The sequence below is a fragment of the Sebastes umbrosus genome, chromosome 13 (assembly GCF_015220745.1).
Source record: "Sebastes umbrosus isolate fSebUmb1 chromosome 13, fSebUmb1.pri, whole genome shotgun sequence".
Classification (NCBI taxonomy): domain Eukaryota; kingdom Metazoa; phylum Chordata; class Actinopteri; order Perciformes; family Sebastidae; genus Sebastes; species Sebastes umbrosus.
Window position 1 is genome coordinate 29941150 of NC_051281.1, and position 12261 is coordinate 29953410.

Genomic DNA, 12261 nt, shown 5'->3' on the forward strand with positions numbered 1-12261 from the left:
TTTTTTTCTTTTTTGTAAAATATTCAACAAAGGTCTTCCAGGTTTGATGATTCCACATCCTACAGGTAGAAGCACAACATGGAAAGCACCCCAACTCCTTCCCCAGCACGAACAAAAAGCAGTAGAAGAGATAAAACAGTTTGGATACAGTGAAAGTACTAACATCCTTCAGTGCTCGATCCCTTATGCTGATATGTGGTATGGGACAGACAGACAGACAGACAGACAGACAGACAGACAGACAGACAGGTAGGTAGGTAGGCAGTGCATGCGGACACACGGATCATGCAGAGAGAGAAAAGAGGAATGGAGTGGAGTCGGACCAGGCCACCTAAATAAACAGACAGTTTCTCGGACCTGGCTGGACCGAACTATGAGGGTTAAAACAAAAAAAAGATATGGCCCCTCCTAATAAATGGAAATTATAACAAAATGGAATGTTGCTGCTTTTTTTTTTTGTTACTGGACATTGTGTTAAGACTAACAGTGAAGACAGATGGCCAGAGAGGCCAGACAGTGCTAGTTTTGGCTCCTTTTGAGAAACCAAAAGCATTCAGCAGTAGAAACCCCGTGACTGGCACTGCTGCGCAAAGGTTCTGGGAATGTTCTGGGGCTGGGTTTACCGAAAAGCATCTCAGCAAGTGTGTTTACATCGTCAGCGTATCCAAGTTAAGGTGGATACTCAGGACAGCCTGACTATGTGCATTTTCACATTTTAACCACAAATATGTCTATGTGCATGAAACAATAATGTGAATAAAGTCCTGGAAACAAATCTTCCAAAAACACAGGAGAAAGTGATGTTGGTGACGGATATAAAGGGAACAGAAAAACCACGTACCTTCACATGGCTATGGGTTTAAACTAGGGCTGTCAAAGTTAACAACATAATAACACCTTAAGGCAAATTTGTTTTAACGGCACTAATTTCTTTAATTCATTAGCGCAACTTGCGATTTTTAGGTTGTAGCGGGCTCAGTTTTAAAGTTAGAGTGAAGATACTGGTATCATATGAAACTAGAAAACCTAAAGAATCCATTGGTACCAACATGTCATACTAGTTTGTCACAAAGAAGGCAAAATAACGTTACAAACTTACTCTAAATGTTGGGAGGAAAAAAGCCATGTTTGCCATGTTATGATTTTGAGCATATTTTTTATGCTAATGCAGTACCTGTGAGGGTTTCTGGACAATATTTGTCATTGTTTTGTGTGTGTTAATTGATATCCAGCAATAAATATATACATACATTTGCATAAAACCGCATATTTGCCCACTCCCATGTTGATAAGAGTATTAAATACTTGACAAATCTCCCTTTAAGGTACATTTTGAACAGATAAAAAGATTGCGATTAATCACAATTAACTAGTTTAAATCGATAGAAAGCCTTAGTTTAAACATACTAAACAAAACTAAAAATATGATGCACAATAATGCACTTCTGAAAATGCTCAGACCTTATTTATCTCTTGGGTAAAACCAGGACTCAGTGTAAAACGTACTTAATGGCAACCAAATTTACTGCCGATTCACCTCCATTTTCCGTGGTTCTTTGTCAATTTACAAAGTGGTACCCACAAATGACACAAGTGTGAAATAGTGTTAACTCTGATCTCTCTGGCCATCTGCAGAAGCCCGTGGTAAAAGAATGGCGTGGAGGTGACGTAGGGATGTAAGAGGTGCAGCATCACTCTGCAAGTAAGTACATTTGTTCTCATTTTGACTGAATGTATCTGATCTCTACTGGCAAAGAGCATGATTGAGATTTTAGAAAATTCCAATCAGCATATGGCATCATGATCATAGAGTTTTGTTCTTATATATGTTCAACATACAGTATTTTTTTGTTAAAAAAAACCCAACATTGGTCGTGGTGGGGCTGCTGCAGGGATCAAACCACTTGGGATCAGTTTAGCTAAACGACAGGACGCCCTGAAACCCAGAGGCATCACTTACTGATGAACACGTGTGAACTAGATGAAGTTAAAGGAATGTTCAATTACAACAAAGGACATTTGGCCAAATGAGAAAATCAGTGATGATCATGGGAAATCATTTGTAAGGCCCATCAGAGTGATTTAACGTAGGGGAGCTAGCACGGCCATGTTCACATTCTAATCCATCCAATCCCATCCATTTGTCTTGTTGTTAGAGGATGAACTTGCTACACCTTTAGAAGAAGGAAGGAAACGGATACAATGCATTTGGACACTTATCCAGATTAAAATTTTAGTCTCACCTTTCTTAAAATCCTGAACTTTATAGAACGGGTTTCTGTGCAAGCGTCATCACAGCGATCGTGCGACGAAGGGCTACGGGGGCAGGAAAAGCATGTCGGGTCTAGCAGAGCCAAGCTCCCAAACAGAGATGACGAGGAGTTGTTGTGCAGTAAACTGCACCAACCGCAGAAAAGATGGATTGAAAATGTTTAATATCATCAATCTCATACTAATACGTCATATGATAACGGTTGTCTGGTGGTTGGACTTTGCAGGGGTCTAGCATGAACAAGAATTTACAAACAATGCAAAATCAATGTCGATTACAACGGCTGTCAAAGCGGCATTGCCTCCCTGAACGCGCACGCACCCAGTAATGTCTGTATACAGAAACCCGTCTATATGTGGCAGCTTAAAATGTGTGTTTTCTTACAACAATTGAATATGTGAGGCTGAGCGGAGGGCGATGGCACACAGTGTCATGGTACCAATGGGATGGATAAAGCCAAAAACTAGTCATCAGTGTTGAAAGACAAAAAGAAAACCTGTAAAATGCTACTCAACTCGTAACCGCGGTAACCAAGGACAGTAAACGGTGCCTTCAGTAACACCCTGAAAAGGGCCGACTGTACGTAAGGCCCATGAAAAGTCATTTTTCAACTTCAAAAACAAGATCATAGTATTTCATTATGTAATAGATATATATATATATATATATATATAATATACTCATTTCTTTTCATATATAAATCTACTATGAACAGACAGTAAATACACAATTGTCCATCATTATACAAAGTAGAAACATTTGCATCCCGACCCTCCCACAAAAACCCTGAACCCAGAAAACACAGTCATGTAATGTCCACTAAAAACAGGATCTGAACCCTCACCTGTTGTGAAGATGATGTCAGCTTTACAATGTAACAGAGAGACAGAGAGGGGGAAGTGACAAAACAACATAAAAAAAAAAGAGTATAAAAAGAAGTCACTGGAGTCCACTGAAAGGGCAACAAAGCCAGGAAAAAAAAAAGACACGGATGAGAGGAAAAAGAATCAACAAAAGCAGAGTAGTCATTGGCAAAGTGTGTGTGTGGCAGGAATACTCCGGAGATCCATGTCCTATGTACAGTAAACAACAGTAAACACCACAGCACTCGGTTCCCCTTTCACTGAAAATATACATTAAACATGTTGAGCTCGTAGATGAAACGGAGGTGAGGGAAGGTAGTTGCCCAGGGGCAAACACAAGTTGGAGGGATGGTTACAGACAGGAAGTCCACTTCTGCACATTGGGACTATTTTATCAGGAAAAAAAGACCTTGTAATTATGGTGTTTTACCTGCCGAGGCTGGTGGCTGGTGTGTTGTATAGTCTGGCTAGCAGGGTTTGGCTCCGATAGCCAGCTTTGTTCAAGTTAAAGCTAGGGTGGGTAATGTATTTTAGCTTTAACTTTTTTGAAATTCTTTTTACATCCCGACAGCAATCAATAAATCAAATGCTCTGACAGAAAAAAAGGGAAAGAAATCCGGTCTCTGTGGCTGTCACAGGACTGTTATGAGCCCGTCCCATCATGACATGGATGTATACATGTATACATATTCATTATGCGTGGGCTTATCCCACTGGCTGGGAAAACAACTATAAAATATATGTGTTGAATATTTTATAAAGAGCAGCTTGTGCGTCATTGAATATGAGCAGATGTGCACACACACACCTGCCTCACAGCACCTGACATTTGGGGAGCAGATGTGCTTTAACAAGGAACTAAAGATGTTAAACCAGCTGTGACAGCCCGTGCAGCCCTGGAACACCCCTCTGGAAAATCCCAGGTGGTTTGGTCATTGTTACTGCGGAGACACAGTTGTCTTAAAGAGAGGGCTGGCTCGACAAACTGGCCCATATGAGATTACAGTAATTCCTCTCTATCCCTCATTAATATGAAAAAGTTGAGACTGATTCCAACGTCCATCATGCTTTGGCTTCTTATTGTCTAACTACAGTATGAATAGGATTCAGTTGCTTAGTACATTGCATGGTACTTCTTTTGAGAACAGCTGATAGCTATCTGATTGGGCCAGTTGCCATGGGGACCCCAGTGCCCCTAAACCTTTAATAATTAGACTGATTAACAATCCACTGCAATGTAAGAAAACTCATTGTGAGCAATGAGTTAAGTTTTCACTAACCACTGTTGATCGATGCAACATTGTCATGAACGTCATAACGTGTATCTAAAGGTCCTGACGGTCGGCCATTGGACAGTTTGGGGCCGTCGGTGAACGTCTGTCAGCCTAGTTCTTATGGTGCGTCCCGCACCGCCGGCTCTAGCCTGCTCGTGTCGAAGTTTTTTCGGCCGATTCAGCGTGTTGAATCGGCGGCGGGGCCCGTTGGTGAGAGAAACCGCTCTGATTGGCTGTTCAGCTTATGTGGGGCACACACTACACAAGAATCGAGCCGATTTTGGGCCCGATTCCCCCCCCCGTCCCCCTCCCGATGGTTCTAAATATGATCTTTCCAGATGGCTGCAACGATTTGAAATCGTAAATATATTTTTTTTAAATTTATAAATGTACTATATAAATATTTTCAGTACAAAGTAGTGCAATAACTAACATCGCTATTTCTTCCTGCCCGACATCGGCCATGTTTGTTTACAAAAAAGTCACGTTTGATCGTGATTTTGCGAGGTTTACGTTTTTTTTTAGTCGGGACTCTTGTTGTTGATGAATGAATCTGTTAGTGTGTGGTGTCTGTTTTGGCCAAATCTTTGCTCACCACAGACTATAGGAACAAAAGTGTTAAATTCAACATCACATGTCGTCATGTGTGACGTCTCTCACATTTTCAAAATCTGTTAACACTTGAAAAATCTTTTAGTGTGGGCCGGCCTTAAAACAAATCAGTGAAACGGAAGTGAGGAAAGCGAGCCGACGAGTAAAGTCAAGAGGAAAAACACAGAAGGCTCTTCTCACTTTTCATCTTCATCTCATTTGATAATTCCAGTACATGGATATTTTCAATGTGACACGGCCGTCATCATAACAACAGCTTGTATATCCGCCGTCCACGGTCTTCCGGTTGCCCTTTTTGAATAACGAATACAGACTAATGCCACCTGCTGGTAGGGAGAGTTATTTCATCTCACGCAAGCTCTGAATGTGTGTGGTAGTTGGCCGTCGGCTGTAGTCTTTGCGGTGTGTTCGAGTGCAACTTTTGGCCAAGACAAAGGAGACGTGAGGCGACTAAAAGGTGGTCGCTGCTAGTTCTCTGATGACGGGTCGGTGTGTCTGGGCCTTAAGGTGCAGCTGGTCCTCAGGACCTTCCAAGATGACTCCTCTGGCTATGGGACTGTATCATGGTTCCACTGAGTAATACTAACCCCACCTGTAACTGAACCACCTCCAACTTGTGACTGGGAACTATACACCTTCCAAAATACGATTATTTAAATGAGGGCGAAAAAAGAAAGACAGAGGTACAGGGAGAGACAGCAGGCTGCTTGCAGGGGAACTATAGGTAAACATGCCGAGGTCCTCCAGTCTATGTGCCAACAACATGCAGGCATCGGATGTATGGCCAGGATAGAAATGTTTAAGGGGTCGGGGGAGAAGAGGCCTTGTTCCCAAACCTGTTTTTTTTTAAGGCAATGCTCTTTCAGTAGAGTTCAACAGAAAATCCACCAGGTTTGAAAAAAAAAAAGGCACGAACGCACTTCATCTTTCACTGTCAGTCATTTTGGAATCAGAACACCCGCTGACCTTTCTCATCTGCAACCTTCAACCACCTCGCAAGAAATTCGACCACTTGGTTCCATTCATCCGGATATCTTAAAAGAGCAGGAATGATTCATCCGTAGTGCAGAGTCACAATCACGTTAGCTCTGGTGGTTTTTTGATGAAAGTGTGAAGATGGCAATAAAGCACAGAAAGAACAGAACAATAAGAAAAGTAGACGACGACGACGACGGATCATCCACGTATGGTTCCGACTGGCATTCAAAAAGTACATCTTGTCTAGTGTTTTAAAAAAGCACTGGCACTCAAGGTCGTCATCGTGGGATGGTTGAGTCAACCCTCCTTTATCCAAGGTCTCGAAGAGACAATGCAACACACGTATGCTGATCAGTCTGTGCACCGCTGATCAGTGAATGCATCGCTCATCTTCAGTGTTCCGTTTCCTTTTGTCAGCGCCACTTTTGTCAGCTCCGCTCGTTCTCTCCCATAATAAGATGCCACCTCGGTGTGGCAGGGGGTGAGACACGGGAGTGACATTTAAAATTGACGCTGACTGGATGAGGACACGGTCAAAGATGACGAGTGGTCAAAGGCTCCGTTTCTTTACATAGTAGCTTCCTCTTCCATCGGTTCCTCTTCAGCCCTGGGGAATAGATAATACCATAAACATTACAGTAATATCATTCACTTACAGTACCATGACTGTGTACATGCTATAATAAAGAACTGCATACAACAAGTACAGTAACCATAGTGCCAACAGAAGGTAGAACATTTCTTTCTGTAATATATGTAATGATTCAATGTTGTATATTATTGTAACAGATAGACAGTTTGGAAAAAATGCTTATTAGCTTTTAGTTTCGCATTTTCGTGTTGTTTATTCATCACGCCCCCGGTGTGCAAAGGCCTTTAGAGGAGAAGATTAACACCACCCTAGTGGCTGTACATTAAATATGCAGCTACCACCAGCAGCTGTTTAGCTTAGCTTAGCACAAAGACTGGAAACGCCTGGCTCTTTCCAAAGGTAATAAAATTAAACTGCGCCTCGTCATTACATTTCATTTGATTAATCCGTGCAAAATCCAAAGTGTAAAAACGACATGTTGTGGTTCGACGTATTCTCATATAACGATTCGTACGATATCTTACGAAAAGTTGTTCCTCCTTTTTCGTTCGTTGTCCTATGAATGTCCAGCAACACGTGTTAATTTCTGTTTGTTACATGCATATAGTATTTTCAAAATAAACTTCCGTCTTCACGGGAAACTACTTCCTTAGGTTCAGGCAATAAAACAACTTAGTTGGGTTTAGAAAAAGATCGTGGTTTGGGTAAAAATAACTCCGGAAGTGGCGTAAGTACGTAAGTCACATGACAAATAAATCAACATTGACTTCTGGTTTCACACAGGGCATCAACGCAGGTCTCCTGGGCGAAAGTCTGGCATTTTTTGACCCAGCCATCTACCCCGACCTCTTCACTACACGGCGTCCGCCGCTCTTTATATTTCCTGGTTCATGATTACGTGAATTACACACTAATTGATTTTGTGGGATGTACGCAAAGTACAGTGCATTACTTTGCGTAGGTCTAGCTAACGAACGGTGTATGAGACCAGCCTGTGTGGTTTTACAGGGGGTTATGTGCCTGACTATTTCTCGGCCAGGCCGAGTCACTTTCTGGAGTCTTGTTGCACCGTGATGTTGCCAGGTAACCAGGGGAGGCTCCAGGAGAGCGGTACTGATCTCTCACGTAACTCAAAGCAAGAAAGCGAATAAGCTTATTTCACAAAATGTTGAACTAGTCCTTCACTGAGCACTGAGGTTCACCAGTCATTGAGAATTACTACATATTCACAACAACCATGTACCTCTTTCCAATGTGCTTGTTGGCGACAGACAGGGAGGCCATAGCGGAGACGGTCTCAGCTTCCTCAGCGTCACGCTGAAGGGCTTCGCTCAGCGAGCAACCGAGTGTGGAGGCGGAGCGCTGCAGCGAGCGCCAGTATTTACCTACAAAAAGACCAGGACGGGGCAAAAATGGAATTAGAACAGACGCTGTGCACACTGGGCCACTTCATAACTGAGAGATTTGATGATCATGGCTCTACAGGTTTTGCCTGTGGAGTGTTAATAATCATAACATCTACAAATGCTCAATATGTAAAAAATAATAGGGCTATCAAAGTTAAAGTGATGATAACACGTTAACGTGTATCGTTTCAACGCTACTAATTTCTTTAACGCATTAACATTATAAATGTTTCAGAGGGTCTAGTGGGCTTTTAAAGCTAGAGTGGAGATACAGGCATCATATGAAACTAGAAAATCCGTAGAGTCCGTTGGTACCAATCATGTCATACTGGCTTGTCGCGAAAGACGTTAATAACGCTCCAAACTTAAACTAAATTTTGGCAAAGTAAAACTGTCATGGCCATTTTCAAAGGGGTCCCTTGACCTCTGACCTCCAGATATGTGAATGTAAATGGGTTCTATGGGTACCCACGAGTCTCCCCTTTACAGACATGCCCACTTTATGATAATCACATGCAGTTTGGGGCAAGTCATAGTCAAGTCAGCACACTGACACACTGACAGCTGTTGTTCCCTGTTGGGCTGCAGTTTGCCATGTTATGATTTGAGCATATTGTTTTATGCTAAATGCAGTACCTGTGAGGGTTTCTGGACAATATCTGTCATTGTTTTGTGTTGTTAATTGATTTCCAATAATAAATATATACATACATTTGTAAAAAGCAAGCATATCTGCCCACTCCCATGTTGATAAGAGTATTAAATACTTGACAAATCTCCCTTTAAGGTACATTTTGAACGGATAGAATATGTGTGATTAATCACAATTAAATATTTTAATTGATTGACAGCCCTAAAAAAATAGTAAACAAACTAAAACCTGAACCAAATATTGTTCAATAAGACAAACAAAATAAAATCGCATAGTTATGTCTAGGTGTGAACAATCCACTCACCTTGTATTTCAAGAACTTTCTCCATAGAGTGGACAGCGTTGGCGTTCGGTCTCTGCAGCAGCACCTCGTCAGGAATGGGGTCCAACTGAAACAAAAAAAAAAAATACAATTTCTGCTTAACCTTTTCTACCTTAACCGCCGTATCCACGAGCTACATCGTTGAGATTATTTAAGACACTCATGCTGAAATGTAACCGATGCAGAGCCGACACCTTGGCACTGAACCTTTGCCTACGGGGAACATCGGCTAAGTGCATTAAATGTCTTGTGGCATTTTATTTTCTCTCGATATAGTGAGTATGGATGGATGTGTGTTTTTTATGAATGTGACTGACAGGTGTTCAGAAACGCTGCTCCAAATCACGGCAGAAACCTCACTTGAACTAATGCGCTTCCCTCCTGGTTTAAAGGATCACTTTTGAATGTGGACCACAGCCCGGTGTGGAATCAGTCCGAGAGGTGGGGAACGAGCTCGGGCTGCTGACACAATAGAAAATAGGCCTGCAGATGCACGCCTCCTCCCACTCACCCACAGCTTTGCTACCCTTTGACACAAGCTACAATGTGTGCTTTGTACGGTGTCCCACTCTAAGGACACGTACTAGCGTGCACAGATGCATACACATCAAAACCTACTTGCTCAGACAAATACTCATGCACACTCACACACGCGCGCGCGCGCACGCACGCACGCACGCACGCACGCACGCACGCACGCACGCACACACACACACACACGCACGCACACACACACACACACACACACACACACACACACACACACCTCAGGGAGCACGGCTTAGCCTATGAAACTCTCCAAGCCACAATTCAGAGGAAACAGGGCTATTCCCCAACGCGCCTTCCCAACCCGGAATGATTCAATTTCCCCTTTTGGCCGGCTGCACATACGACACTTTCTCATCCTATTTTGTCAAACAGGCCCATTCAGCTCTACATTCCAACACAGAACGACAAGCATCCCCTTTTCGGCTCATTCATAACCCCCGACGGAATAAAGGAGCAACTGAGAAACATGTAAAGAGAGACATAGAGAAAAAGAAAAAGAAAATAGAGGTTTGGCCAGAGGTTTGGGAGTAGAACGCCAAAGAGAAAAGGAAAAAAGTCATCGTCGGTAGGTCTCGCTTGGCCAAGGCTGGAAGTTTTCTTTTAATTAAAACAAATAGTGTGTGGGAGGGGTCAGCGGGGGCCGAGGGAAGAGGCAGTCTGGGGAGAGGGATACTTTAATCCTGCTGTGGCACGACAGGCTACATAATGCACACAGGAACGGACAGAGGTGCGTGCGCGCAGAGTCACATATATATTTACACTGGCTTATTTGCTCTTTGGCTGACACTCATCTAAAGCAACTGACAAAAATGTTAGTAGAGGGAGCTTAATTGCCTCTTTTTCTAGAAAGACATGGCAGGCAACATGCCAGTTATGTTTTGCGACTGTACATGAACCACTCTATAGTTCAATAGTTTATCCATGCGATCCATAGACTGTATTTAAAGATGGACGACATGACAGCTCCCTAAAAGTGAAGCCAAAACATCTGGATCACCCCCTGGTGGCTGGCTGCAGTATAGGTCATAAATCCCGTTCCCCTCCATGTTAGTGGATGGGACAGTCAAGGTACACGTCAAATACATTTTTTTCCCGAAGATAGTTTCTGTCATTTTAGGTAGTTCTTATCATGGTGATATATAATCAAGTGTTCATTACCTCCGCCAAGGCTGAAGGCCTAGGAAGGAGGTTATGTTTTCACCGGCGTTGGTTTGTTGGTTTGTCTGTTAGCAGGATTACTCCACAAGTCCGCGATGGATTTGAATGAAATATTTTGGAGAGGGGGTTGGGTGTGGCACAATGAACAATCCATTCGATTTTGGTGGCGATCCGGATCATGATCTGGATTCAGGAATCTTTTTAACGATTCCGATCAGCCAGAACATGAAGACCTCTGGGTATAACACATGGGCAGTGTAACTGAAGACGCATTGATGGCGCTTGACCCCGCCTCTTTCCTTCAGAGAGAGAGACAGAGAGAGAGCGGGGATAGGAGGGAGGTGGAACAACTGTAGATTCTGCGTTTTTTCACATTAAACTCTGTGAAATTCCAGTTGAGTTGGACCAAAGAACACATGGTGATTGTTGGAAAGAGTGACGACGACGGTTTAGGTGAGTTTCATTTTGTTTCTGTCCAGTTTGAATGAAGTGTTTTACGATGCTCCGCGTACAGCTGATCTCAACATAAACAACAATACACGTGGATGATGGCGCAAGCTGCACGGAGAGGGGGGGTGTGGTGGGGGGGCAATCGTACTCGGGCATCTTGGCGGAGGTCTGCGCTCTCCGAGTGCCATTCTAGTTTTCTGATAAGTTTGGTTTTAATGAGTTATTTGATGCTATAAAAAGGGGGGTGAGACGTCATGATTGACAGCTGTGAGTCTCTCTCGTGGACAGGCTGCTCGGCTCACGATTGGTTCGGGCGGGGTGACCTCGATTACCGCGGCTCCACCGCCCGATCACTACTGCGCAGACACTGGCTCCAAATGACGTCAAAATCTCAAGATGGCAGCTCTCGTATCTGGGATATTTTGGCTTCACTTCTGAACAGTGGGAGGAAGTGGAGACGCGTCGGCCATCTTTAATACAGTCTACGATGCAATCATTCAAACCCGACCTTATTTTTTTTCACATTGCATTTTACATTAGAAACAGCCCTCAACTGCTGTTCTATTAGGGGGTGGCACACACAATGAGCGTTCTTGCTATAACGTGGGATTTACAATAACATGACATGTCAGATAGCTTACTGTGATATGCTATTCAGAAACAATGGTGCTCAAAAGACACCTGTCTGGTAGCCGTTAGTCACTTTCTATTGGTTTAAGCATTCAGCTTGATATCATATCACTTAGCACTTGCTTTGCATAGTATGATCCACTTTCTCTATAAACCACTGGAGGCACACATGTAAACTGTCCATTTGAACTCTTGATTACAACCAGAGGGACTTTGGAGTGTTATGCTGTGTTCAGACTGACACTAGCACAGAGGCTCCTGGCAAAATTCCATCAACCTGCCAGAGACTGCAGATGGAAATAAGCCTGTATGGCTAAATCTGGCACATTTACACGATGGCTCCATAGACTGTGTATAAGAAGTGGACGTAGTCACCGTGACGTCAACCCATTGGTTTGTGAACTAATAAATCAAGTGAGAAGTAGGCTCGTTTTCTCATAGACTTCTATACAATCAGACTTCTTTTTTGCCACCAGAGGAGTCGCCCCCTGCTGGCTGTTAGA

The 12261-nt window shown here is 43.1% G+C and overlaps 1 protein-coding gene across 7 annotated transcripts in view; it reads right to left on the reverse strand.

The window, feature by feature from the left end:
* Positions 1-5917: 5917 nt before the first annotated feature.
* The window catches only part of hdac4 (histone deacetylase 4), a 212618-nt gene continuing 206274 nt past the window's right edge, over positions 5918-12261 (reverse strand). For all 7 annotated transcript variants that reach the window (XM_037789081.1, XM_037789082.1, XM_037789084.1 and 4 more), the window contains 3 exons: positions 8954-9038; positions 7835-7976; positions 5918-6606 (listed from right to left, as the gene is read on the reverse strand). In XM_037789081.1, coding sequence (XP_037645009.1) covers positions 6567-6606; positions 7835-7976; positions 8954-9038 — 267 coding nt within the window. In that variant the 3' untranslated portion in view covers positions 5918-6566. The remainder of the gene's footprint in view (positions 6607-7834; positions 7977-8953; positions 9039-12261) is intronic.